Consider the following 27,884-nt stretch of genomic DNA (forward strand, 5'->3'; position numbering starts at 1 on the left):
CCGCCCCGCCGCCCGCTCCCCGCCGCTCCGGGCCCCTCCTTGCCCGCCTGCGCGCGGGACGCCTGGGTCCCTTCTCCGGGACTGCGTCCCCAGACCCGACACTCGGGGCCAAGGGCTGCCTCGGAGAAACCAGCAGCCTGCTTGGAGCCGCGGGTTCGAGCCCACAGCTCACTAGCTGTGTGACCTTGGGCCAGTTAACTCCGAGGATCCGTCAGTCTCTAAAGTGAGACCAGCCTCTTGGGACTGGCATTAAAGACAGCGAACACGCTTTGTCAACTGCAAAGCACTACAGAGACCGAGGTACTATTTTTAAAAGGTTTGTCCATGTGGCTGGAAACCAAGAGGTGGGAAGGCCTTAGGAGTGGACAGAAAGGACCCATACCAGATGCCTGGGGCAAGCTGCTGCCCACACTCCCCACTCCTGCCTTTCTCTTCTTGTTTTGCTTCTACTGAGGGCTAACCAGAGAGGGAACTGGGCCGAAGGGCCAGCAGAGCAGGCAGGCGGGGGTCCCAGGATGCCTGCAGCGTGAGCAGAAGGCAGGCAGGCAGGCCGCAGCAGCAGAGCCAAGCCGAGAGAGGGACAGTGGGTTCCAGGCCTGGCTGCCAAACCCCCTCAAGCCCCCAAGAGGCCCCGGAGCAGGGAGCTGGCTCTGCAGCGCCACCTGGTGACAGGAGGGGAACTGTGGCTGGAAGGTGACCCCGGCCCGGAAAGAAGTCGCACATCAACCACTGGCCCTCCATTATAGCTGTTTTATTTCCAGTATATTCCTGACCTGGTGACCCTCCACAGTCCGATGGGAAAGAGGTGGGAGGGAGGAAAGTCAGCCTGCACCTCCACCCATCCCTAACTAAGGTTATCTCTGGCAAGGGCAACCTTCTGCCAGGAGGAAGTGCTCAGAGGCCCCTGGAAGAGGCAGCCAAGACCCGGTGCCAGGGCAGGCAGGCGACACAGCTGTGGTGCAGAGTCCCGCTGAGGGACCCGGGCCCCTCTCCTGGGCACAGCATGCCTTCTCTCCCTGCCAGGCAGCCCGGGATCTACTCAGCGCCCCAGCAGCCGCAGCATCTCCTGAGGATCCAGCAACTTCTCCCTGGGCTTCCCAGCACCCTTGCCCCGGGACACCTCCTCGGCATCCAGCTTCTCCCAGTCCGCGAAAGAGACAGGCCGGACCCCTGAAGCACAGGGAAGAGAAGTCACTGCCTCCATCCCCTCCTCTTCCACCCCCAGCCCAGAGCACTCCCTCCCCAACAGTGGAAAGCCCCGGGGCTCCCCACCACGCCTCCCAAGAGCTCACACGGGGCCCAGACCTCGGCTGCTGAGCAGGGCCTCAATGGCCGCATAGCCCGGCCTGGGACCAGATGGCAGCAGCCCAGCCTTCAGGTCCTGCAGCAGCATCTGGCCGGTGAGGAAGCTGTCCGTCATGGTAGTGGCGATGACCCCTGTGGGCCCCCGCTTCACCCAGCCGCTGCAGTAGAGGCCTGGCAAGGGACAACACACGGTCAGGAGAGGGGAGGTGGCTGGATGCTCTGGCAAGCCTGAGCCCCCGGTGTACGCACACATGCACACGCACACACGTGCACACACTTCCGCACACCCCACATCCTCCCTGCAGCCCTGTCACCTGGGCCCACTGTGGCTCCTGGCCCCCTGCCCTGGACTCTTCTCAACCTGGTTTTACCACACCAGCCCTTCCACCTCAGTCTCGCTGTCAGCCAGGAACTCCCTGAGGGTAGGAGATGGGTCGCGCCCCGCCTCCAGTCTCCACAGGCCCTTCTAAACATGACTGGGATGAATGAGTAAGCAGGCATGTGGGTATTTAATCAGACCAGAGGGTCCCTTAGGACAGGGGTTGCGTGTGATCGCTAATCCTAGCCCCGAGCATGGGGGCCTAGCCCAGAGCAGGCCTCAGTCAACTGAATGACGAGGTAAGCAGGCGTATGCGGGCACGTCGTCGGGCTAGCCTGGGAATGTCCCTCCCAGCCAGGAGGAGGGGGGCTGGGCCCCAGGACGGGGTCCAGGGACAGGGCCTAGCTCCGAGCAGTTTCTTAGTGTGTGTCACTGGCCGAAAAAAATGGATGGGAGACACCAGCCCCGGGAGACAGCAGCCTCTCCATCCCCCACAACAGTTCGGTGCCTGGCCTCCCTGCATCCTCTCACCTGGCACGTCTACAACCCGGCCTTCCGTATTGGGGATGACCCCACGTTTGGGGTCAAAGGGCACACTGGGGTCGATGGGGCGGCTCTTATACCCGACACTGCTCAGTACCAGCCCGCAAGGGAGGTCTTCCGCGTCTCCAGTGGGCACTGCGCGGGCGGCCTCACCAACACCCTGTTGAGGAGAGTGTGGGCAACACTGGGCTGGGGCGAGGGGGGCCTAGAGAAGGGGGCATCTCTGGGTAACATGAGACTCACCTCCAGTCTGGTGACGGCCAGGCGAATGCCAGCTACCCGCCGCCCATCTGGGGAGGCCAGCACCTGCTGGGGGCTTCGGAAGAAGCGGAGGCCCCAGGTGCGGGAGGCCAACACCCGGCGGGCCGCCTCTTCCACCCCTGGCTCCTCCGTGGCTGTCCAAAGCAGAAGTTCTGTCAGCCGCTTCCTCTGGCGGGGGGCCTCTGTCGGCAACGAGAACATCTCAGACCTGTCCCTGGATCGCAGCCCTCTCCCCCAAAATGCTCCCCCAAGCCCTCGCAGACCTAGACCATCCCCTCCCTGGTGAGCTAGGGGGCCAGGCCAGGGCCCCTCACCCTTGATTCTGTCCTGAAGGCCCAAGAAATCCGCAGGATCCAACATGGGCCGGGTTCCCGGTAACTGAATCATCTCCCGAAGCTCCTTGGGGGTGGGAGGTAGGGTGGAGTTCAGGCCCAGAGCACTGTCCACTCCTGAGCCCACCCCAGAGCCCAGCCCAGATGGAACACACCACCACCACCGGCCACAGAAGGCACCAGGCCCTGGGGCCCTGCCTGGCTCCCCCCCTCCCACCCCAGGCAGCAGCCATTCTCGGGGGCTTAGTCCTGTCACACCTCCCAAGGGCAGACCATCTATTTGGGACCCCGACCCCCCTCTGGTCCCAGCACCTTAATGGTGAAGGCCACTTGCAGGGGTCCACGGCGGCCCACTATCCACACCGTCTTCACCCGACTCTGCCTCAGCACCCCCAGGGCAGCTTCTGTGATGTCTGTTTTCTGGCACAAAAGGAGGGCTTGAAATCATCGGACGCTGACCCGGCAAGGGGACTTTGCATTCCGCGGTTTTCCTACCCTCCGTGGGGAGGTCGGCCGCCTGGAACTGCACCACCGCGCCTCCTGGTGGCCAGATGGAGCACTGCTGCCAGTTCTGCAAATGGCCCCAACTAGCAGCAAACCAGGCTCCTACTCTCATTCAACAAGCGTTTCCTCAGTATTCAGCAAGAGCCAGGCACTAGGCAAGGGGCATGGGGGTGGGGTCGGTGTCAACAGTAAGCAGAAGAGACATGGTGCAGGCCCTCACAGAGCTTATGATCTGGTGGAGACAGTGAAGCTTGTCCAATATTCATTAATAAGTATAAAATTGTAGTGGTGACAACATGCTTTGAAAGAGTAGACAAGTCTATGAGAAGAAGGTATTACAGGGAAATGGACATATTACAGTGGTACTGGAGGGCTTCCTGGAGGAAGGGACAATTGAGCCAGGAACTAAAAGATGAACACAGTTTAACTGGCAGGGGAATGATGTGTACACACTGAATAGTTGTTGTTGGTGTTGTTGTTGTTGGTGTTGTTGTTGTTGTTGTTTTAAAGGCCCATCCATGTAGCTGGAGTGCAGAAAGTAAAGGGGGAAACGGTATGAAGCAAAGCTCACGGGCTGCCTTTCAGGAAGCCTCTGCCTGGCACCATAGGGAAACAGAGGCACTGAGCTCAGCTTGGAGGGTGAGGCCTGAACCCTGCAGGCAGTGGCACCCTCTCCCTGGTGTGACCCCAGCTCCAGGCCCCCAGCCCCCCTGATCTGCCCACTCACCTCCAGGTGCTCAGGGGGTGTTAGCAGGATCCGGGCCACATCCAGAGCCACATTCCCTTGCCCCAGGATCACAGCTGTGTCGCAGCTCAGGTCTGGCGCCAGCTGGCAGGGACAGGTCTGGGTAGGGCTCCCCCAGCCTCGGCCCCAGTCAGGCTAATCTCAGCTCATGCCCAGTCACCAGCCAAGCCCCCAGACTTCCCCACACCCGGAAAGCCAACCCCACCTGAGCCTCAGCTGACGCCCCACCTCTCCTCCCAAGTCCCACCTCGCAGGGGCCTTCCCTGGTTGACCTGCCCTTCAGGCAGCCGGATGGCTCACATCTCATCTCCCTAGGAGCCTTCCAGCTTGGGACAGTGGCTCCCTCGTCCCCCCAGCTGTGGCGTCCAAGAGCTGCCCCAGGCCCTGGCTGAGGACTGGGGAGGAAGAAGTGGCAGGAGTGCTCCCCAAACTCACCTCCCGGTCCTCAGGAAGCCCGTTGTACCAGCCCACAAAGGCCCGAGCCGAGAACACACCGGGCAGCTCCTCACCGGGAATTTCCAGGCCCTGATGGTCCTCCGCCCCATAGCTCTGAGGAAAGACCCAGAGTGCCTGGCACCAGCGAAGGGGTGGCAGACCCTGGCAGGGCCTCCTTCTGGCTCCTCCTCCCCAGCTGCCGCCCCAGGCCCTGCCCAGGGTTTGGGCCTCTCCCCTGCTGCCCTGCCCTGCAGCCGTGGGCACCCACCAGCACCACAGCGTGGTAGGCCGCCTGCAGCTCCGACACAGCCACGTCCCTGCCGACCACCACGTTGCCATGGAAGGCACAGCGGTCCGAGCGAGCCGTCTGGGTGAAGGTGTTGATGACATTCTGCCAGGCCCCAGAGGGAAAGGGGTTAGGGGTGGGGCACTCCAGGGATCATGCCTGTGCCACCCTCGCTTCACAACGCCCCCAGGAGGACACCTGCGCGGCATCCACACAGAGGGCCTGGGGTCATTCCATGCAGCCAGGGAGGCTCCTTTCCCTCCTGACCTCGACCAAAGTCTCCAAACCCCTCCTCCGGCCCAGAGAGACCCACCTTCACCTCGGGGTGGTCGGGCGCCACGCCAAAGCGCACCAGGCCGAAAGGTACCAGCTGCTTCTCGTAGATGTCCACGTGGGCCCGGGGGTGGTGCTGGGGAGAGGGCGGCAGCTGGTGGGGCCAAGGGAGAGGCTGGGCCCTATGGGTCCTCCCTTCCCCGACAGGGCAGGCCAGCCCAGCTCAGTGCGCTGAGGACATGAGGAGAAAGCGAGGCCCCAATTCCCCACCTGCCTGGAGAGCCGGACAGGAGGCATGGGGCAGCAGAGAAGCCCCGGCAGCTGAGGTCAGACCTCGGGACTGCAGCCCATCGAGACGGCAAGGACTCCAGCCCACTAAGGAAGGAGGCAGCTCTCCCCCACTGGAGTCCTACGAGGGGTGGGTCTTCATCTACTTGGGCCAGGCCTGACACATAGCCCTGCCCTAGAACCCTTCGATAGTTCTAGAAATGTCCAGTCAGTCTGATGAGCTGATAACTACCCTTTGAAATGCATACCCGCCTTAGTGCTAGTCTCCCAAATCATCCTGTTGGAAAAGGGGCCACCAGGACATGGGGGGGAGCACAGCTGGGGCTTCTGGGGGTCAGAGGGAGATGCAACGGCTCACTCTCAGTCTTAGAAAAAACGAGCTCACGTACACAGTGGTCCCACCTCGCCTGCCCTCTGGAGCACCTAGAAGGGCCACGGGGAAGGCAAAGGGTTGCAGTTGGGCAGAGAGGTGGGGTCCGGCTCTACCGCTGACCAGCCACATGGCCCTGGCCGGTCCCGAGATCGGCCTGGGTCTCAGACTCTTCCTCTGCAAACCGGGACAGATAAGAGACCCCTCTCCAGGTTGTTGGGAAGCATCCAGAAGTTCAGCACAGTGAGAGATGCCGATTTGGAGTCAAGCAGCTGGGGCTTCTGTGGATGACACTGCCCCGCCTTGCACCCCATCCCAGGCTCTTTCTGTGATACTCTCAACTCTGTGGGACTCAGGCCAAATGAGTTCCTGCCCTCCAGTTGCCCTCACCCCTACAAAGGCTCACACTCACCTCCTCACTTTTGTCTAAATCCCCTCCTGCCCTCCACTCACTGCCTGCACCCAAGTCCAGGCTCCCCACCACCCATCTGCCCGCCCGTGCCACCCACAGGTGACACCTCCTTCACGCCCGCTGATGCTGCACCCACACGGCAGGGACCAACCGGAGGGTGTTTCTGACCTTCTTGTTCAAGAGCAAGGCCTGAAGCACTTAGCCCAGCACCCAAACCACTGTGGGTGCTCAGTCAAAAAGCTGTCCTTTCCTGTTACTGTTACACATCACCGCCTTGCCCTTGAACCCTCCCCAACCGCCCACCATCAAGGGACAAAGTTCAAACTGCACGGCCTGGCAGTCTGTGCCACACATGGCCCGGCTTTTCACCTTTATCTTCCATCCTTTCCTGCTACGGATCCGTCCCTCCTGGTCACACTGCCCTGGCCAAGGCCACCTCCGCAATGCGAGGCCTGCGGGTGTGTTTACTGGCTCTCTCTCCTGGCCGACCTTGTCTTCAGCGAACCCGCTCTTCCCTAACTCGGCTCCCGCCTCTCCCTCTGGCTGTTCTTTCTCAGGCTTCCTTTCTTCTACCCCACCCCCACAACGAAAATATTTTCTGAGGTTCTTCCAATGTGGGACCCCTCCCACCTTCCTGGCACATGTTCCCTGGGGAAGCTGCATCACTCCCTCCTATGACCTCGGATTCCTGTAGACCTGTGATATTCCACTGTCTCCCCTGCCCGGACGGCCCCCCCAAACCTGCTGGCCCTGGATGACACTGCAGACTCCTCAAAGCCACCTAGATGGAAGTCAGCTCCCCTGCCCCCCAAAACTCCTTCCTTCTGCTCCTGTGTCCCCTCCCAAACCATCCACCTGGAGCCTGAGCCAGAACCTGGGGTTCATCTCCAACTCCCCTCGACCCTGCCCAATCAGTCACCTATCTTCCCGCCCTCCCCATCGCCACCTCAGAAGCTCTCCATTGCTCTCCTGGCCACCGGCCCTGCCTCCCCGTTCCACTGTCTGCCCTGCAGGCAGAGAGAGCTCCATTTCAAAAATGGGGTGCTTGCCTAAAACCTTTCGGTGAAGCCAACTACACCCACAGCAATGGGCTTCAGAATCCCCTGGGGTGTTCATTTAAAATTGTTGATTCCTAGGTTTCAGCCTTAGATTCAACGGTTTGATGAGGTCTGAGCATGTTAATAACTACCCCAGAGGCCTCTGATGGAAGGAGGGGAGGGATGGGGAGAGCACCACGAGACTGCCTGCCTCCAAGCCTGGCCAGTGGCTTCCAAGGCACCGTGGATCTGGGCCCACCTGCCTCCTCCATCAGTTCTCTACCCTTACCCACAAGCCTTTCTTCCCCAACTCACCTGTCCCCAAAGGGACATACTCTCCTCCCTCTGGGCCTTTGTCCATGTGGCCCTCTGTGCTTGGGACTCTCTTGCCTGTCACCTGCCCCTTGTCCACCTGGAAGCTTCTGTCTTTCGGACAGCAATGTGGACATCTCCTCCAGGCTGGGCTGGGCGCAGCTCTCTGTACACCACGCCCCTCACCCCCGGCCTCTGTGATTGCTCTATTGGAGCCCCAGAAACTGGATAAACGCTCTTCCCCTACACCCCCCCCTCCTTAGGCTGTCATGTCCTTGAGCATGTCTGTCCTGCTCGTACCCGTGTTCCTAGGGTTGAGCCTATGCCTGGCACATGTCCGTGTCCAATAAATCACTGCTGAATGGATAGCCCAGCATGGTACTCAAGAGCAGCTCTGACCCATAAATACAGAGAACAGACTGGTGGGTGCCGGAGAGGAGGGGGTGGGGGTCCGCAAAATGGGGGCAGGGGAGTGGGAGGTACAGGCTTCCAGTGATGGAATGAATGAGTCACAGGGCTGAAAGGTGCAGCACGGGGCATATAGTTGATGGTACTGTCCAGGCGGAGTGTGACAGATGGTGGCTGCACCCGAGGCGAGCATAAGGGCATATCCCATAGAGACCTGAGCAGGATCCTCGTGTTGAACACCTGAAGCTAACGTAACATTGCGTATCAACTATACTTCAGTGAAAACACGTTCTTTTCAGTTTTATTTATTTAAGTCATCTCTACACCCAATGTGGGGCTTGAACTCATGACCCCAAGATTAAGAGTCACAGGTCTTCTGACTGAGCCAGCCAGGTACCCCAAAATAATTTTTTTTTAATTTAAAAAAGAAAGTAGGGGTGCCTGGGTGGCACAGCGGTTAAGCGTCTGCCTTCGGCTCAGGGCGTGATACCGGCGTTGTGGGATCGAGCCCCACATCAGGCTCCTCCGCTATGAGCCTGCTTCTTCCTCTCCCACTCCCCCTGCTTGTGTTCCCTCTCTTGCTGGCTGTCTCTATCTCTGTCGAATAAATAAATAATATCTTTAAAAAAAAAAAAAAGAAAGAAAATAAAAAAGAGCGGCTCTGCCATCAGACCACCCGCACTCAGGTCCTAGCATCTTCCCTGTCCAGGGGGGGACCCTGGGTTATGTTGCTCAGCCTCTGTCCTTACCTGAGAAGCAAGAGTCGCGATGCCTGCTTCAAAGGTTGGCATGGGGACATCAGATGCTGTACAGCCCCTGGCTCAGCCAAGTGCCACCGTCCCACATGTGTGGTGCATTTTCCTGGCTCAGGAGCACAGCCAGTAGCCTGGAACTCCCAGTGGGCAAAGACTGGCTTGGAACTGGCTCCTGTGTCCATCCCCCAGCGCCCCTCACAAGGAAAACGCGTGCAAGTGTGTGCCAGCCGACTGCAGCAGGGCCACTGCTCACACTGGGGGCACTGAGAAGCCTGCCTGGAAGGCCCGCTCTCCCCACTGCCCAAATTTCAGGCTCAGCTAGCAAGCGCACCTTACACAAAGCCCTCCAGGATCTCCGCAGACCCTGTGGGATCCCTGGTCTCCATCCCAGGGCCCAGGGCTGTTCTACCACCAGGGAGTTTGCCCATGCATGACCTCCCACATGTGGCAGGTCCTCTCCAAAGCCCACGGCCTCCTTCAGTGAAGCTCAGATGCGCCTTCTCCAGGAAACCCTTTCTGACCAACTGTGCCTGACTCAGCTCGTGCTGGCACATCTCAGTAATTAGCTCTTTCACCTGTGTTGCTTGGAGGGCACATTTGGGTCACTTTTCAGCAGGGTGTCCAACTCACGCTGGTCTCCCCGAGACCCTCCCGGCTTTAACATTGAAAGCTCCATGTCTTAGGCAAACTAGGATGACTGGTTACCCCACCTTTTCAGCTTCTGCATATCTATGTGTACAGTTAATACAGTCTTCCTTTCTCCTGTCTCTCCACAGACTCCACATCCCTCCAAAGCAAGGCCACCGTGTCATGCCTTAGTCAGCCTAGGTCTCCCTCTCCCCCTCCCACCCACGGTGCTCCCTTCCTCCTCCCTCCCTCCCACCCAGATCTGCCCAAGTCTCAAGGGTAACCAACAGCCTTGGGGCCCTGCCCACCAAGGTCAACACTGTAAGCCTTGAGGCTCCGGCCTTGGGGTGGGAGGAATGGGGGGTGGAAGGCAGGCTGAAAGAACAACATAGCATGGGGAGGGCTGGAGCATGATAAGGTGGCTACAGGGACAGAAAACCCTGAGAAGAGGGGGTAGCCTCAAGATGTAGGGTGTTGAGGACAGGAGAGAGAGAGAGAAAGGGACGATGAGGGGCAGGATAAAGTCGTCCTGCAAACCTGCATAAACTCCATGAAGGGCTTGGCCAAGGTGGCATAGCAGACTATCTACCACTGAACCCTTCTCCCATAGCTGAGGACCTAGAGTGGGTAGCCCCAGATGTAGGTGACAAAGCATATAGGGAGTGTCCAGTCTAGATGTGCTGGGAGCCCCTTTCCCAACAGGGATCCAGGAGTGCTTTTAAAACTCAAAGGGGGTGGGGCTTGCCCTCAGGATTGGAGCAACAGGTGAATCATGGGAGAGGAACCAGGAAAATGTGGCCTACCTTTAGCAGGTGCTGGGCGGTATAGAAGCCAGCTGGGCCACTGCCCACCACACAGATCTGGGGGGGCTGCTCCTGTGTAGAGAACTGCTGCAGGAAGCCTGGTGGGAGGTGGGGGGGAAGGGATGGAAGGTCAGATCAGCACTTCCCAAACCAACATGAGCATCAGGCAGAAGCTGGAGTTTCTCAAGCTTCACCCCCATTTGCACCCTCCTCCTCTTTATCCTCAAAGCTTTGGCGTTTGCAAGATCCCCTACTTCGTCTGAACCCCCAAAGGCTATGTCTTCATCCAGAGCCCCACGACTCACCCATGAATTTACTATTCCCACTCAACAACCCCCAACACTCTTGAAGCTGCCCTGCACAGTATTTCATTTTTCTTACAGGGTTCCCTACCCACCCAGCTAGAATACCACATCCTTCCTAGGACTCTAAATCATCCCAATCTTGCCCCCAGGGATCTCCCACAATGCCCGACTGTACTACTTCTAACCACTCTCTCTCCACAGGATGCTATATTGTCCATATAGACCCCTGTCTTTCCTACAGACCCCTGTTTTGCCTCAGACTTCGTTCTTGGCTCCCAGACCTTCATATAACCCCCATTCACCCGGTCTCACACCTGTGCACCTCACGGTCTCCCCTTCTCACCTTTGTTGACACACATCTGACCGCACAGGCCCCCACCTGCCCCCGTACACCATGCCAATCTCGTCCGTAGGACTAAACCCTTCCGGTTTCGCCCCTGGCCACCCTTGCCCCTCTCCAGCCCTGCCCCAGCTCCGCTCCGACCCCCACACTTGGCGCTCGCAGGCCTCCCCGCGCGGACATTCAGCCCCAGAGGTAAGTGCCCTGCTCCTACTCGGGGTGCTCCCGACGGGAGGCGGCCGGGTCCGACGCCACGCCGACCAGTGCCACCAGGGCCAGCAACGCGGAGCCATGGCTGGGAAGAGCAACCAGCCAGAGGACAGGATCCCAGAGACGCCCCGCACTCGGCCGGGGCATCTGTGCTCCGCGCGGGCTCCGGCCCCGCCCCCGACCTGCCCCCGCCCTCAAGTCCCGCCTCCCACGCTCTGGGGACGCGCGGCGTGGAGGCCACGCCCCCACCGCGAAAGAATCCCGCCCCCAGAAGGGACGCCCGCCCGCGGATCCACCCTCTATCGCTGAGGGGCCCGCCCCCAGGACTTCTGAGCGTTAGTGACTTAATAAATTTCTCCCCAATCCAATCATCTGGAGGCTAGCGTTGAACGAGAGCGAATCTCCATCGCTGTATCAATCCTGCCTGATGGACGGAGCCAATTAGGAAGGAGCTTACTTTACTTAGCCTCTCCCCCTCGGAGACGCCCGTCGCTCTCTGATGACGCATGGGACGGTCCCTTTTGAGAGCGTGCCCTCCCCGCCTGGGCCTGGTGTCTTTCCAGCCAATCATGAGTCGCGTTCCAAAGGCGCCTCCCTGCCCATAGCGTGATAACCACGGAGTCCGGAACTCTGGGGTAAAAGGGCTCCTGCTGGGCCTTGGCCGCACGTGGGCTTAAAGCAGGTGTGACTCCGGCCGGATGCTGTCCAGTGCAGGCCAGGCAGCATTTTAAACCTTAGAGATCAAGCCCCTCCGCTTCACGTAGGTGAAGAAACGGGAGGAGCGGCTTGCCCTGGGTACTTAAGGACAGAGCCAGGTCGCCCGCCCCTGTCCCAACTGGACTGGTACTAACAGTGAGACTGCTAAGGCATGGGCCTCGGGTGCAGAATTTCAGGAGGCGCCAAAAACCTCAGTGATTAAGGTAAAAAATATTTTAATGCAATATTTTTAGAGATCGAAATTAATGCCAAAAATCCATGGTGACCAAAAATACATGTTTAAAAGACAGGATCCGTGGTCAAATCTGACCCAATAAACCCAACGCCAGCTTCAGCTTCCTTACCACCATCCCCCACCCCCACCCAGGTCCCCCCTGTCAGGCACTTCCTTGGGGAAGCCTTCCCTGACCGCCCTCTCCCAAGCTGGGTTAAGGCCCCTAGTGTCCCCGGAACACTCTACTTTAGCCCATCATTACTTATTTCGCTGCCTTATCACTTTTTTTTATTTTTAAAGATTTTATTTATTTGTTTGTTTATTTGTCAGACAGCACAAGCAGGGGGAGCAGCAGGCAGCAGGAGAAGCAGTTTCCCTGCTGAGCAAGGAGCTGGGTGCAGGACTCCATCCCAGGACCCTGGAATCGTGACCTGAGCCAAAGGCAGCCGCTTAACTGACTGAGCCACCCAGGCGTCCCTGCATCATCATTTTTTAATTGTCTTTTTATTGAAGTCTAACAAACAGAAAAGTGCACAAATCGTGAGTACACTGTTTGATGAATTACCACAAGGTGTAACCATATAAACCAGCGTCTGGGTCGAGAAATGGGACATGTGCCTCTCCTTGTCACCTCACCTCTCTCCTACTGAGAAATAAATACTGTTCTGCTTTTTACTAAGTCATTGTATTTTGTGCCTGGCAAACTATGGCTTGCAGGCCAAATCCTGCCCATCACCTGTTTTCATACTAGCGCAAGCTAATGGTTTGTCCGTTCTTAAATGGTTAAAAAATTGTGAAGAATAATATTTTGTGGCATGTAAAAATTCCTTAAAGTTCAAAAAAAGTTTTATTGGCACACAGTCATGCTCATTTCTTTCCATATTTTCTGTGGCTCAACGTGCTTTGAGTAGTTGTGTTTCAGTCGTTGTGACTGAGGCCGTATGGTCCACAAGGCCCAAAATACTATCTGGTGACATCTGGGTGCCTCAGTCAGTTAAGTGTCCAACTCTTGATTTTGGCTCAGGTCATGATCTCAGGGTCATGGGATCAAGCCCCAAGTGGGGCTCCAAGCTGGGCCTGCTTGGGATTCTCTCTCTCCCTTTCCCTCTGCCCCTGTCTCCCCACTCCCTCTCAAAAAAAAAAGTGTTTGCTATAAGTTCTAAAAACGTTAGCTATCATCATCACCGTCATATTATCACCTCCCATATACCTCTGTAAATTAGACCTTAGGTCTCTGTAGAGTCCAGGGAGGGCTTCATTCTCCCCTGTCACCTCCCTCCTTTCCTCTCAAGCCCCATGCATTCCCGGCCCACATCCTTAGAGTAACAGAAAATCGAGCCTCAAAGAAATCAAGTGCCTTGTTCCCGAGCTCCTGTGGTACAGCCAGGTCTGGTACGGAGGCTGCCCACTCCCCACTCAGGCCCACATCGATAACGATGAGTCACTGGTGTGGATTAGGACGGTTTGATGTGTAGCCAGGGCTGTGCAATGGGACCTTTTCTGACATTGCATTTTTTCATGTGGAGAATTAACAGTTTGATTATCACATTCCCAGACCTGAGGGCCATTTCTGAGCCGTTAATGCATTTCGAAAGAGCAGTTATAACGTATAGCAAAGCAGTAGGCTGGGGAGGCTGCCAACCCTTTCTTGTTCCAAGAGGGCTGCTTGGATCCAAAACTCGGCTCTATCGGTCCACCTCCCAGCAGGAAACAGATGGCACACTCGGAAGGGCTGACTGAAAACAGTTTAATGAAGGAACTTTGCACAGAAGTGTGGGCAGGATCAAGGGAATGGGGAGGCACCCCTCGCTAGCAACGACTGGAAGCCATTACCAGCCCAGGCCCGAAGGAGCAGAAGGAGGGAGCAGTTTCAGAAGTAGTGAGAGGCCTTGCTGTAGGAAAGGGCGCCGGGCAGAAGCCATGGTCTTTTGTAGAGGAAGGCAGGGTGGAGACGAAGAGGGGGTAGGGAGGGAATGGAACTGGAGGGACAGCAGAGCCACACCACGGATGGGTTCTCCACCGGGACCGGGTGTGGAGGATGGCGTGGCCTGCTGGCTAAGCCCCTGCCCATCCCACTTGCTGCATTTAGCCTCCCCACCCGCGGAGCCAGCATGCCCTCTACCCTGTCCAAAGTCGTCCCTGAAAAACAAGGCAATTGTATGCTCAGAACATGACTCGCATGTTCTCAACCAGAGATAATTTTGCCCCCTAGGGGACAGTTAGTTGGCAATGTCTGGAGACGTTTTTGATTGTCACAACTTGGGTTCCTGGCGTCCCCGTGGGTAGAAGCCAGGGATGTTGCTAAACGTCCTGGGATGCCCAGGACAGGCCCAGTGACGAAGGAGGATCTGGCCATGATGTCGATACTGCCGATGTAAGAAGCCCTACTCTGGACTAACTGCTCTGGTCTCCCGTCATAGGCCTGGCCTCCTCCTCTGTCCCTCCCTCAGTCTCCAGCTGGGTCCTTCCTTGTGCCCTCTCATCCAGCCGTAGTTAGGGTGGCCCCCAGCCCTCGCTCCAGGCTGCCCACTTTGCCTGACTCTCGGTGGCGTCTCCAGCACATTGCCTCCCACCTCTGGCTGGCATCCGTGACTCCCTGGATCCCTGCCTCCCTCCCAGGCTGCAGGCACCTGTTCACAGCCAAACCCTGCTCTTGACTCCAAGCCCCTTGTAACTGCACCCTGCCCTCCTTCCTCTCCCCTCTAAGGCTGTCTGTCCTCCAGACCCTGTGCCCATCATCCCCTCCAGCCTCAGCTACCCTCCCAGTAATTTTTCTCTTTGCAATTGATAGTTCTTCCAGGCCCACCCCTTCTAAACATCATGGAACAAAGCAGACTTTTTCTAGAACTAGCCAAGGTCAGGCTCAAAGCTATTTACACTCTTATTTATGCCCTTATTTCCCCCGGAGTGTTCTCCCCACCAAACACATACGCTTTGATTTCACTGATATTGCGCATCTCGGGAGCTGCTGAGCCTGTGTCTTGCAGAGGCTTCTCTGGCTGAGATACCAGGAAAGTCTGCCAAAAGTAACCTCTCCCTGTGGTCCCTGGGGAGAGGGCTCCTTAGCAGACAGAGCCCAAAGGACGAAGGAAGAAGCAGTGCCAGCCAAGCATGGGCTCTCCTGGCACTCGGGAGGCCCTAACTTGAGGGACTGACCCTTCGCTCTCCTCGCCTCCCCCTGCCCAGGGCCCCTCCTTTCCCCCCATCACCTTCCCTTAACCCTACCAAGGCTCAGACACAGCAGGGGAGGAATCCAGCTGTTTAGCCCTGAGATGAAGTTGGCTGAGGTCCACACTGACCAGAATGCCCAGCCACTGTTTTTCCTTTCCCCCAGATATCCCTCAAAACCCAGAAAAGCAAACAGGACGGGTTACCCCTAGAAATCCCAGCTGGAGCCCTCCACCTCACTGCCCCCAGTGCCTCCCCACTCCACCACCAGCAACCCAGCCACCGCACTGGGGAAGGGCCCGGGCCCTCCTGGAGTGAGGGCAGGCCAGCAGAAGCAAGAGAGCTAGGGTTGGGCCAGGGAGGGGGTGCAGGGTGACTGTGCGGCCCACCCCTCATTGCAATCCCACCAGTTCAGTGATGGGAGGGGTCTGCACCATGAACTCCTCATAGCGACTGAGAAACAGCCTGAAGCGAGCCAGGTAAGAGTCCTCGTTGTACGGCAGCTGCTTCTCATGGAGGAACCCGGACACCACGGGCTTCACCTGCCGGAAGATGGGCAGGAGGAGGGGCCGCTGAGCCGGGACTGGGGGCAGCCCCCTCCCCTTGGGGGGCCCTTCCTTCTCCCAGCCCCAGCTCCTGTCGCCTTGTTCCATGATGCTCTGGAGGACCGGACAGGCGGGGAGAATTCCTACCTCTCCCCTCCCAGCAGGCAAGGGAAAGGAGTGGCTAGGGTGGGGGGCTTCTCCCCCATATCCTCCCCGCCAACAAGCCCTGCTCACTCTCATGGTCCAGATGAGGAAGCGAGGCTCCTGGACACTCAGTTAACCTGTCCAGAGTCGCAGTGCTCATAAGGAACCCACACGTCTCTGATTGGAGATGCACGCTGCCGCTTGTACACGGGGCTGCCCTTGCAGGGTACCTCTGACCCGGCCAGCTGGGAGACCCACGGTTCACTCCGCTCCGCCCTCAGTCCCTTCATCCCAGCCTGCCAGGCCGCCCGCCGCCTACCTTCAGACACATGTTGTCGGAGAGCCGAGGGAAGAGGTGGTGCTCCACGTGGCAGCTGATGAGGGAGTGGCCGAACGCCCAGTCCAGCAGCGGCAGCCGGGGCAAGTTCAGCACCCCCAGGCTCATCATGTGAATCCGCCGGGGCTTCTTGTCCCGGGAGAACATGGGCAGCCCAATGTGCTGTGACAGATGCGTGGGTCACACCCTGGGCCTCCCCACCCTGCCCTGGACATCCTCGCCTACCACTTGGGGACCCGGTTGGGTCCTTCTGCCTCCCTCACTCCCACTCCTGCGGGACCTGGAGAGGCAAGAGGAGGCTGGGACTCTCCTGTCTGCGCTCTGAGCTCAGTCTCACCCATCTCTGGGCCTCTCTTTCCATCTGTACGATGAGTGGCTGGGCTTGGATACCCTTTGGACCCCATGGTCCTGGCATGCCCACCACTGCCCACTGCTCGCTGTCATGCCACCATGCCTTTGTCTCATCCTGGAGAGACCCTTCTCTGCTCTCTTTTCATGAATCAAAATCCTGCTTGGGGTTCAAGATCAAGTTTGTGTAATTGTTCATTCAACAAGTATGGATAAGTGCCTCTAAGGGATGTGGGAGTGAACGGGAGCATCCTCTCTAGCAGGACAGGCAGGTGGCAGGATGGCTCGGGCAGCACACACAGCTGCACGCTCTGAGGTGAAGTCATCGCCGGCAGTGTGGCCAGGGCCAGGATAGGCGCATGAAGGGGGCTTCATCTGTCTCATGTCCAGGGAGCAGGGACACATCCCTATGGAAATGGCTCTGATCTGAGTGCTAAGCCTCTGGGGGGTCTCCTATCTCCGGCTCCTCCAGCCTCGTGGCCTGCGCTGGGGCCTCGGTGATGGCCCACAGATCATGTCACCTGGGCTTATCACAGTAAGTGCCCCAAGGACGGGAGATGGGGTCCTAATCACTTGTGTCTCCACAGGAGCTAATCAAGGGCCCTAGGCATAGAAGTTTCTTAAATCTTCCATCCACAATCCATATGTGAGTGGCAGCTGGTGTTGAAGAGAAGCAAATTCTTCACCTGAAATCCAAACTCTGTGATAACCCACAGAGAGTGGGGGTGGGAGACGGGAAGGAATGGCTCTCTCTCTCCCCAGGTGGCCTCTCTCTCCCCAGAGCCCTGAATCTAGCCTGCGGTCAGGGTTGGGGAGGCCTCACCTGGAAGATGTTGACATGGAGGTAGGGGTGGGCCAGCAGGGATCTGGTAGTGAGCATGCAGAGCAGGGCCGAGCCGGGGCTCCGGAAGCCAGACACGCTCCGAAGCAGCCAGTAGTGAGCGTAGAGGCCCAGGGAGATCAGGCCCAGGGTGCGCACAGCTGACCTGAGCTCCACCTTTCTCAGCCGCTCTGCCGGAGGAAACAAGGAATCCGGGGGGCGGGGGGGGGGCAAGGTTCAGATCCCGCACAAGCTGGCTCCCTTCTGGCCCACGGGGGCTAACTAGTGTGCTAACTAGGGCGATCCATTCATCCTCACAGCCCGGAAAATACGTGCACCCACCTTATGGATAAGAAAGCAGAGCACTAAGCAACTTGACCAAGGCCACTCTGCTAGGAAGTGGTAAGTGCCATCCAGGCCAGGGACCCAGCCCCTCCTTCCACCGAATGATATTGTTACCAGAATATTACAATCCCTGACGTGCAATACGGCACGAGGCACCTGCGAAGTACGTGTGTATCTGTGACCTCACGATGCTCTCACACCACCCTTGAGGACCAGGTAGGAACCTAAGCCAGAGTGGTTACGTTACCTGTCATCGGTCATCAGCCAGCAAGTGGCAGAGCCAGACTCGGCACTGAGTCCAAGGCTCCTTCCACCCTGCCCGGCTGTCTCAGAAAGATTCTGGTCTCAACTCGGGGCTCTCAGCTTCCTCCACGAGCAGCCTCCAGGAAGCCAAGAGGGGAAGTAAGGAAAAGGGCGAACCCACTCTTGGCAGGGCACGGCCCTGGCATACTCACCGACAGCCACCAGTGGGGTTATGACGGGGATCAAGAGAGGAGCCAGGAACATGTACACGAAGCGGTTGAGGCAAGGCAGCCTCCAGGTGCTCGAGTCGCCCAGGCCCAGCACGTTGGTGTAACCGTGGTGCAGCTTGACGTGTCCGTACTTGGCATACTCTGCACTGAATGCCGAGCATACCTAGAGGAGGGGGCCGGACAGGGCACCGGGTCCGTGGCAGGCACGGTCAAGCCAAGCCAGCCTCAAAAACACCCACCCTCCCCGGATGCTGCGTTTCCAGGACCTGCCTGCCCTACACCCCCTAGCTAGTCGGACCATCAGCGCTCAGGTCTCTGTGGCCGCAGAGTGGCCGCCAGTCAAAAGAGCTGCATCCACTCGGCGCAGCGATGCTAAGTGTTTGGAGGGGGGAAGCCAGCCCCAAAGGCCACTCTGCCGCTGACCACCCGGGAAAGCCCGCAAGCCTGAGGGGGCTGTCAGAGGATCCGGCGCACTGCAGGTAAAGCTCCAGGCACCCAGCTGCAATGATTTTGTGTCTGTTTCTCTTGGAAACCTCTGTATCTTCACAGCACTGTTTTGCATTCTGAGCCCCACCCCCCGCAGCGAGGGGAGGGGTGCAGGAGTGGTCTGTCCATGAGGGTGGCACCCAGGGTGAGGCGACCCCGGGGTGGGGGGGCTGAGCGTGAGCTTCTCCCCAGGGGTGACTCCTCTGCATGTCCCTCATGGGATTCTTCCAAACTGCTCACAAGCAGCAGTGGGACTGCAGCTGGGGGGCGGGGGGACTCCAAGAAGGGCAGTCCTTCTGGATGCAAAAGAGGCACTAAGGTGTTTCTTATGCAGATATATGCAAATTAAAAATGCAGATGTCAGCCTCCTCCAGTATTTTATCCAGGCCAGAAGATTCTGCTAATTTTATCAAAGAGGCTGCCCGCCTGTTTCCAGAAGAACATGAAGAGTTTCCCAGCTGCGATCACGGTGAGCCTGGCGAAGACAGCAGCCTTCGCTGCACGGTCCGTGTCCTGCGCTTTGCGAGTGCGATCTGTACATCTTCAAGCCTGGTGGGTCAGGGGCGCTATGATCCACAGTTGACAGAAGCAGAAACTGAGACCGAGGGAGGCCACGTGACCACCCCAGGTCACTCAGCTAGGAAGGTGGCAGAGGGAGGATTGGCACCCAGAATCCACCCAAGATAAGCCGTAAGCCCCCTGAGATGAGCCGCTAACTGCAAGGGAGCAGGAACCCAGGCTCTGGGTCCAGGCAGCAGAGGCAAAGCCAGGAGGAGACACATCGGAAACAACATCGTCTTCATGCTCTGTCTGCAGAGACTTCCTCCCTTGGACTGAGATGGCACAAAAATGTAGCCGGAAGCTCTGGCTGAAGGACACTGAGGAGGGGCACAGCTAGTGACGTGACCACTGCGGTGTTACAACAGACCGATATGCCAAACCAGCGCTGCCCGGCGCCTCGGGAGGCAGGGGCGGGAAGGTCAGCGCCGACCCCGCACAGCCTCGCTGTGCAGCCCACAAAAGCGGGACGAAGCGCTTCCCTCTCAGGTGAGGTACCCGCCTAGGGATCATTTTGCTCACTGTCTTTGTAAGCTCGCAGAGGGACAGATCCTGGGGGAGGCTGCAGAGGGTGCGCGGGTAATGTGTCAGCTGAAGTGACAGGTCTTCCAGGCCTGCTGGTCCCCAGAGCACGCACCCGCCGGGGCCTCGCTGTTGGTTCGAGTTTCAGGCAGAGGCTTTCAGCGGCGGGCTCAGGGTGGCAGCCTGGTCCACTGGGATCTCCTCAGAGGCCAGCCTGCCTCTGGCCAAGGCCTGCAAGGGTGTGTTTTGAACCTCAAGGTCCTATCCCATGCAATTGGAAGAAACAACTAGTTTGGTTTTGTTTTTTTTTAAGAAACCATATATATTTTTAAAGATTTTATTTACTTATTTGGGGGAGAGAGAGAGAGAGAGCGCGCAGGAGTTGGGGGGAGGGGCAGAGGGAGAAGCAGGCTCCCTGCTGAGCAAGGAGAGTGACTCAGGGCTTGATTCCAGGACCCTGGGATCATGACCTGAGCTGAAGGCAGACGCTTTACCGACTGAGCCTCCCAGGTGCCCCGAGAAGCAGCTGTTTGGAATCGCTCCTTCTATGAGCTGCTTCGAGGGCCCACGGCACGTGCAGGCTGCTTGGGGACAGAGTTGCCTTTCCTTCTGGCACCAGCTCGGCCTCTGCTCGCAGACCAGATTGGCAGCTCACCGCACTCGGAGTAGCACCGCCACCAACGACCGGGCGCCTGAGCAGGACTGAGCAGCGCGGTAAGAACTCGGCCCCCAGGGACCTGGTGGGTCCTCAGTGAGCCGCTCAGCCATGTGGCCGAACCCCGGGGGGGGGGTGAGCTACATGTGACTCAGCGCCCACTTCCAGAGTCTGGTTGGCCTTTTTATATGAATAAGAACAGATTTGGAGCTATTTCCTTAACACTGGAATTCTCACTCCCATCTGGATGTTCCTTCTGTGGAGGGAAGGAGGGGGTGGATTTGGGCTGAGAGGGAAGACCGCACAGACGGCATCTCCCAGGCACCTACACCCATCGGCACATACACCCATCGGCCGGAGTGCAGGGGAGGGGCTGAGTGCTGCGCAAGGAGCTGGAACACGGACTGGCCTGCTCCCAAGGATTAGGCAGAGGTCTCGCGCAAGAGAATTCCACATGCAGACCCGGGAAGAGTTCCAGAAGCCCCCACGGCTGGTATTGATTTTTTTTTTTTTTTAAGCAATCTCTCCACCCAACCCAAGATCGAGAGGGACACGTTCCACCAACTGGTTCAGCCAGGCACCTCAAGGAGGGTGTTGCTTCTGGATGTCACTGTGCTCTGTACCCCTCAGGGAGAATTAAGGGCCCCAATCTCTTAGCAGCACTCGGGCGATGTAAGTGGCCAGCATGTGCATGGGGCAGGTGGCACTGTAAGTCTTCCTGACACCTTCCCTCCGCTAAGCATCAGGGACCCCAAGTCTCTCATCAGTCACTTATTTCTTCACTTGGCCATTTGTGCACTCGAGCATCCTCAGACCTCTGCCTGTGGCCAAAGGTAACGAATAGCTAAGGTGGTAGTTCGAAAACTACTCGTTTTTGAATAGGTAATACGTTTACATAAGTCGGAATTCAAAAAGTCCACAGTGATGGGTCTTGTTCCTACCTCACCCCCCAGCTCCTCATTTTCCTCCTGGGACTTAAGGGAGGACCTTGATCTCTTACTTGTCCTTGAATATTTTATTTTTCTAAACAAACAATACTTTGCAGGATTACATCACATCATATAAAATTATGGTGCAGTCAAAGTTGGGTTTTAAATAGGTCATTCTGCTGCATTGGAAGGGGAGGGGCAGGACGAGACAGGTGATGGGCTGCAGGCTCTTGGAAAGGGAAAGTGACAGGCAGGCATGGGAGACAGGACCTGGGAAGGGGAGGGATGGGAGGATCAGCAGGGATCCAGGGCTATGACCAGGTTTCCAGCTCGGGGGCCTAGGGCATGGTGGCATCACTCCAGAGAGGGACACAGGGACAGGAGGCAACAAGTGAGGACCAGACGGGAAAGAAAGGCGCCTGGTTGTCCTGAGCCAGCTGCCCTCAGGGAGGACAGGCCCCGGGCTCCCTCTGGACCCTCTCTCACTGATTCCCAGGAGCTGAGCACCCCCTTCATGTTGGCTTCAGGGTGGTGGGCGCCATGGGCCTCAGCAATAGGTTTGTCAGATAAAGTATAGGACACCCAGATAAATTCAAATTTCAGATAAACAACCAATTCTTTTCTTGTAGAAGTGTATCCCAAATGCACACCTGGCCTCTACCCACTAGGTGCCAGTAACGTACACACACACACACCCCGGTCACAGTAGCCAAAGATGTCTGGAGATGTCGCCCCGTGTCCCTGCCACGCTCTCTCCGTGCACACGGCCCGCACACCACCTGCTCGGTGCCCCCGTCACGTTCCGCCTGCCCCGGTCCCGGCTGCACCTCGTACCAGCTGAGCTGTCTTGGCCAAGTGACTTAACCTCGCAGACCAGTGTTTCCTCATCTACGAAGTGAGGGTAATGACAGCTTCCACCTCACAGGGAGGCGTGCCTACTGAATGCAGTAATTCGTGTAAAGTACACAGGAGGCGCCCAGTAAGTGTCCGCTGATATAAACACGACGTTTAGTACTCCTGTGTCACGCATGTATATCTGTTTCCCACCAGACTCTGAGCCCTTGGGGAATCAGAAGCGGGTCTGGGTCACCGTTGTGTCCCCAGCACCCAGCGGAGGGCTTGGCAGGGAGGAGAAGCTCGGTGATGTGGGGAGCCCTGCTCGGCCATCGCCACTCAGCCTGGACTGACGTTGTCCCAGCCGCCGAAGCTCCCCCTCAAACCGGCGTCCTCGCCCAGCTAGACAGCCGCTGCCGGGCTCACAGCAAGCCTGCCCTCATCTCCCCGAACCCCTCCCTCAAGGCTGCAGTCCTCACACTTGGCTGCCATCCACAGACCACTGCCTGGCCCTGCTCTGGGGTCCTCTGCCTCTGAGGGGTCATATGCAAGCCCACCACGGTCCCCGCCACCAAGAGCTGGGCTTTACAGACCCACAGGAGTAGGAAACGCCATGAGACCCCCATCCCAGAGTCCTCGGGCTTACCCTTGAGGAAGCCACACCACAGCGGGGGCGGTGGGGTGGGGGACTGCTTGAAAGTCCCTTTTGGTGGGGCGCCTGGGTGACTCAGTCAGTTAAGCCTCTGCCTTCAGCTTGGATCATGATCCCAGGGTCCTGGGATCGAGTCCCACATGGGGCTCCTTGCTCAGCAGGGAGCCTGCTTCTCCCTCTCCCTCTCTCTCTGCCTCTCCCCCCAGCTTCTGCTCTCTCTCTGTCTCTCACTCACTCTCTAATAAATAAATAAAATCTAAAAAAAAAAAAAGAATATAAATGTAACTAATGGGAGAAGCTGGGTGAAGGGTACACTGGACCTCTCTGTCCTATTTTTGCAAAGTCCTGTGAATCTATAATTATTTAGAAACCGAAGTTTGTGGTTTTTTCCACAAAAGTATATTTCGTGCTACAGATCTAGTTTTCCCCTCTAAATAAATTTTTTAAATAAAAAAAATCAAAAATCATAGTCGGCATACCCAGACTAACACCCCTCAGGGTTCGGGTGCGGACAGAAGAAAGGTCAGAGAGATAGCCCAGAAGATAATGGCCACACTGAACTTGAGAACATTCTAGAATCAGGACCAGGCTGGGGCTTCCGAGCTCTGTTTCCACCACTACACGGGACTCCAACGAAGGTGGTGGCATTCCCCTGTGTGACGCCCCCTCCCCCAGGGCAGAGCCGGGCTCCCCATGCTCCCCTTGGACCAGCTGTGACTCCACCCCTGCAGCACAAAGCCACTTTAGAAGGAGGGTTTGAAGTGGAGACACACTAAAGAGCTTAGTGACTGGCTCGACCTGTTCCCTCCCACTCAAGAAGCATCTTGACTGTGAGTGAAATACAGGGAAGTCCTTAAAACCCTCTGATTTGGGGAGTCAACCCTTTCCAAGCTGCAGGATTTAAACCAAGGTTGGCCCTGCCCACCCGACCCTGCCTCCCCCTTCCTGCAGTCCTAGCACATAACCTAGGACAGAGAGGGGCAGGTGCTCTGCAGGGAAGGCCAGGGCCATCCGTGGACCGGGGAGAGGTCAGAGGCTCACTAGCAGGAGGCATGGAACTTTCTCATGCAAACCGGAAGTGGGTCTTCAGAGGGCAGTTTGCCGTAGTGTGGGCAGGTGTGTATGACTGGGGATACCTCAAAGAAACCACGACAGCTGGAGTGTCACTGCCCTGTCCACCCTGCCTGCCCCTCCCCCCAGAGCCAAGCGGTCAGAGAGGGCCAGGCCCTTGTCCCACCCCCAGCTCGACCCAGCAGACCCTGTGACAAACCTGGCCAAAGCTGGGTGCCCAGGGACACCAATGACCCTCGCTGACTCCTGGGGCTCCAGACTAAAGAACTAGATCATTCTGTAGGGCTGGTGGCTCCTGAGGGTCGAGCACAGGCAGCCAAGGAGAGAAGGATCGAAGAGAGCAGACAGTAAGCCTCGGCGGAAGTGGGGAGTCGGGTCCAGCTGTGCCATGCGGAGAACAGAGGGTGGGCCAGCGCCACAGCAAACAGAGCCCTCAACACACACACACTCACAGACACACTCGCACACTCACTCAGATCTGTCAGCTTTGCATAATGCACGAACTTTTCTTTTAAACAGTACTAACAGACAGGAAAGACAAAACTGCTAACCTTCTCCTTGCAGTTGACCTCACGTTCCCTCCAGAAAAGAAAGAACAATGCCAAGACCTGGGAGCGTCCAAGAGTCAGGCCCAGGCCCTAAATCCTGATCTCCGTGGTCGCATTTAAGCCTCGCACTGGCTCCACCAGGCCAGTGATGTTATGATCCCTGTTTATTAGATGAGGAAGCCAACACTGAATTAAGCAATTTGCCCCAGGTCAGGCGGCCGGTGGGCCTGGGCTTTGGCTCCCACGGCCGTGCCCAATGCCAGCCCCTGCCTGGCCGCCAAGACCAGCACCCTCCCCGAGGATCCCATTCGCCCCACGAATGCCAGCGGTAGGGGGAGACTGAGCGGTCCCCTGCTGCACACTGGAAACCAGACGCTCCCCAGGGGCGTAGCCAGAACCATGCGGTGTGGGGCCAGAAAGCACGCCCTGCCGCAGTCACCACACGGAGGTGAGAACCCAGCCTCCCCCACCACAATGGACTCACAGGGCTCTGGACGGTGACCCTCCAGGAGCTGGCTTTTCCCTGGACCTTGTCCCCATGTCACCTGCAGAGTCACCAGCAACAAATACTGACGAAATACCCACTGAGATCTCAGCCCTGTGCCAAGAGCTGAACCTACAAAGAGGCCAGGATGAGGCCACGGCCCTGGGGATCATGGGGACAAGACAGCCTGCAGCCACAAAGCCACCTGGTCCCTCACGGCGGGTCAGACACTGTGATTCTGAGGGTGCCTGAGTGGCTCAGTCGTTAAGCATCTGCTTTTGGCTCAGGTCATGATCCCAGGGTCCTGGGATCGAGCCCTGCATCGGGCTCCTTGCTCGGCGGGAAGCCTGCTTCTCCCTCTCCCACTCCCCCTGCTTGTGTTCCCTCTCTCGCTGTCTCACTCTGTCAAATAAATAAAACCTTAAAAAACAAAACAAACAAAAAAAAGACACTGTGATTCTGTGCTAGCTCTTCAGCTGGGGAGGCTGGGGAAGCTTCTGGGTGGACGTGTCCTCAGCTCCCTGCCTTCGCTTGGCATCCACAATAGCTACCTTCTTCCCCAGAGTCAAAGCCAGGGTGTTCTCAAACTTTGGTGGGTATTCAATCACTGGGGAACCTGGTGAATAGAGGGGCCAGGGTGCCCTTCTTTGACAAGCCTGGGCCTCCAGGTCATTCAGCTGCACAGGGAAGTTTGAGAACACGGTCACCGCTATACAGTCAAATCTCCTGTCGTAACTTAGTCCAAAATCCACAACACCTACTCACCCTCAGCTGTCCCCGGGGCTCCTGGCACTCAGGACAGCTTTGAGAAGTCCACACGGAGCTCACCCTACCCGTTGTGTCCCCAGCTTCTCCCCTGCCCATGATTACAAGCTACGGGGCATCTGACCCCAGCTCCATGCCTCAGGGTCTAACCAGCAGCATCGCCCAGCGGTTCCCTGGGAAGGGAACTGACTTGAAATGCACCCTGAGGATCGGAACCCGTAGGTTCCTCTTGTTGTCAGCACTTTAGAAACGTGTGCAGGTGGGAGAGGAGGGGAAGGGAAGAAGGGGGAATGGAGAGCCCCAGGGAGGAAATGTGTAACTTTATGAAATGTCTGTGTGTCTGTGTGTGTGTGTAGTTATAGAGACCTTAATAAAGTTATATAAAGTTCAGGAGGCCTGGGGGGCTCAGTCAGTGAAGCGTCTGCCTTCGGCTCAGATCATGATCCCAGGGTCCTGGGGTCGAGTCCCATATCTCCCACATCGGGCTCCCTGCTCAGCGGGGGAGTCTGCCTGCTGCACCCCCTGCTTGTGCTTTCTCTCTCTCTCTGACAAGTAAATAAATAAAATCTTTTTTAAAAAAGTCATATCAAGTTAATCATTGAGCTAATTGGTCATGGCAAGCCGTGGCAGAAAAGGTCTGCTTCCAGTGCCAGCTTTCCTGTTCGTCCATAAGGGACCTGGGCAGCCCGGTGAGGGTCTACCTGGAAGGGGGCGGGGAGGGGGCAAGTTCCACAGAGGAACCGGAAAGGCCTGACGCCAGTCCAGAGAGAAGGACAACATGGCCAGAAGCCTCTGGCTTTGCCCGTAGGGGAAAAGGGTGAGGCAGAATGGGGAAGGAGTAGCAAAGGTCAGGAGAGCAGGGGCTCCTCAGGCTGGCTCCGCCATCGCCAGGCATCAGAGCGGTGCACGTTCCAGAGTTGGGACACGGTCAGGCCCCTGCTCCCTCTCCCCTTCTGTCCGGGGTTCACATTTTACTCCCTGACTGTGAAACCAGGAGGCCCCAAAGGTTGTAGCCAGGACAGGTGTCCTGGTAAGAGGGGGAAGCTCTATTTCCACTTTGTCCAGTGCCACAGAGAGGCAAGGAGGTGCCCCCCGGAGAAACAGGGGTGCCCGGGCCAGGTCCCGTAGGTGGACATGCATCCATTCCTCACGCAGCTCTCTACCCACTGGTGTGAACACCATCTCAAGGGCTGGGGGCAGTGCGCACACACACACACACACACACACACACACTGTAATGTAGACTGCACACTTGGATACACATACCAACACCCACAGGGGCCTGTCCACACATCTCCACACCCCCACAGAACGATGGGATTGAAAAAAAAAAAAAAAACAGAACCGAACAGAACAATGAGACCGCCCACACAGTGCCAGCAGTCACCTCCACCCCACCTAACCTCACCTCCACGAAGAAGAGCTCCCAGACCTTGCTCCAGCCTTTAGACTCTGTGAGCGCCCCATGAGTGGCCAGGTGGCTGCCCTTGACCGTGAGCGTGTAGTGACACACACCCAGGATGGTAATGCCCAGCCCAAGGACCAGCACATTCTCAGAGCGCAGGCATAAGAACCCTGCATGGAGGAAGGAGAGAGGAGATGAGAGGATAGGGGCTTGGCAGGGGTTTCCTCCAGCTTTTGGAGATCTGGGCCCAAACACCCTGGCCACTACCCCTACAGCCCAGGCCAAAGTGGGCCAGGGGCCTGGGGGCTGCCACAGGCAGAATGAGGCAGGTCTGGACCAGGAAAGGTCCAGGGGAAACCCCATTCCTGGTGTCCCCCATGGAACATCCTCCCCTCCCCCTGTCCCTCTCATCCCTCTCAACCCCCCCACCCCCACCCCACCGCCATTCAGGCAGTCAGGCCTTCTCCCTCCTCCAGTGCCCCATCCTCTGGGGACAAACGGCAGGACACTGCAACCAGACTTTCGGATTTGGGGTGAACCCCTCCTTCCTGGGGTCCCCGGCACGCACCATCTCCTTCACGCCCCAGTCCCCAGCCTCTCCACCACCCTACCCCTCACTCCGTTCCGCAGCCGCAGCGCGGCTTCCTATCACCCTGTCCTGTGCTCCTCACCGGCCGGCAAGGCGAGGAGGCTGAGCGCGAGGATGGCGCAGTCCACGCCGTGACGCTCCCACCAGGAGCTCGCCCTCTCCACGTCCCGGACCAGCGCCTCCAGCTCGCCCAGCAGCGCCTCGCCCCCGCCGTTCCCCCGGGGGGCGCCCCCAGCCGGCTCCATGGGCTCGCGCGCCCGGCGGCCACCAGGGTGACCCAGGAGGACTGGGGGACGGTTTGCGGCGCCCGCGAGGCGCACGGCGCAAGCAGGGGCGGGCCGGGGCGGAGTCACGCGCCAGCCGGGGACACCCGCCCTCGGTGTCATGGTGCGTGCTGGGACCCGG

At 57.9% G+C, this 27,884-nt stretch overlaps 2 protein-coding genes and 1 long non-coding RNA gene across 12 annotated transcripts; 1 reads left to right on the forward strand and 2 right to left on the reverse strand.

Moving 5' to 3' along the window:
- Positions 1-736: 736 nt before the first annotated feature.
- FDXR (ferredoxin reductase) lies at positions 737-11,069 on the reverse strand. Of its 3 annotated transcripts, XM_019800300.2 has the most exons (13): positions 10,875-11,069; positions 10,171-10,289; positions 10,016-10,087; positions 5,044-5,139; positions 4,713-4,835; positions 4,445-4,558; positions 3,992-4,093; positions 3,073-3,180; positions 2,743-2,827; positions 2,411-2,610; positions 2,156-2,327; positions 1,306-1,476; positions 737-1,170 (listed from the first exon to the last, which is right to left on the reverse strand). In XM_019800300.2, exons 1-13 carry the CDS (start codon positions 10,951-10,953, stop codon positions 1,040-1,042), a joined length of 1,572 nt encoding a protein of 523 aa, XP_019655859.2. In that variant the 5' UTR covers positions 10,954-11,069; the 3' UTR covers positions 737-1,039. The 3 variants fall into 3 exon arrangements, with proteins under 3 accessions (XP_019655859.2, XP_002919919.2, XP_034496818.1); XM_002919873.4 differs by lacking the exon at positions 10,171-10,289 and having other exon boundaries at positions 10,016-10,113; XM_034640927.1 differs by lacking the exon at positions 10,171-10,289 and having other exon boundaries at positions 2,692-2,827; positions 10,016-10,113.
- A 4,107-nt stretch (positions 11,070-15,176) lies between these two features.
- FADS6 (fatty acid desaturase 6) lies at positions 15,177-27,791 on the reverse strand. Its single transcript, XM_002919828.4, has 6 exons — positions 27,562-27,791; positions 26,894-27,060; positions 17,964-18,144; positions 17,167-17,354; positions 15,978-16,157; positions 15,177-15,511 (listed from the first exon to the last, which is right to left on the reverse strand). The coding sequence occupies exons 1-6, from the start codon at positions 27,722-27,724 to the stop codon at positions 15,362-15,364; spliced, it is 1,029 nt and encodes a 342-aa protein (XP_002919874.3). The 5' UTR covers positions 27,725-27,791; the 3' UTR covers positions 15,177-15,361.
- Positions 17,370-22,744, forward strand: LOC117795597. Of its 8 annotated transcripts, none has more exons than XR_004619669.1 (4): positions 17,370-18,936; positions 19,284-19,514; positions 20,001-22,032; positions 22,182-22,744. It is a non-coding gene; the product is annotated as an uncharacterized LOC117795597 (long non-coding RNA). The 8 variants fall into 8 exon arrangements; XR_004619671.1 differs by having other exon boundaries at positions 20,001-20,695; positions 21,761-22,744; XR_004619672.1 differs by having other exon boundaries at positions 20,001-20,695; positions 21,800-22,744.
- Positions 27,792-27,884: the final 93 nt, after the last annotated feature.

This window comes from Ailuropoda melanoleuca, chromosome 13, assembly GCF_002007445.2.
Source record: "Ailuropoda melanoleuca isolate Jingjing chromosome 13, ASM200744v2, whole genome shotgun sequence".
NCBI lineage: Eukaryota > Metazoa > Chordata > Mammalia > Carnivora > Ursidae > Ailuropoda > Ailuropoda melanoleuca.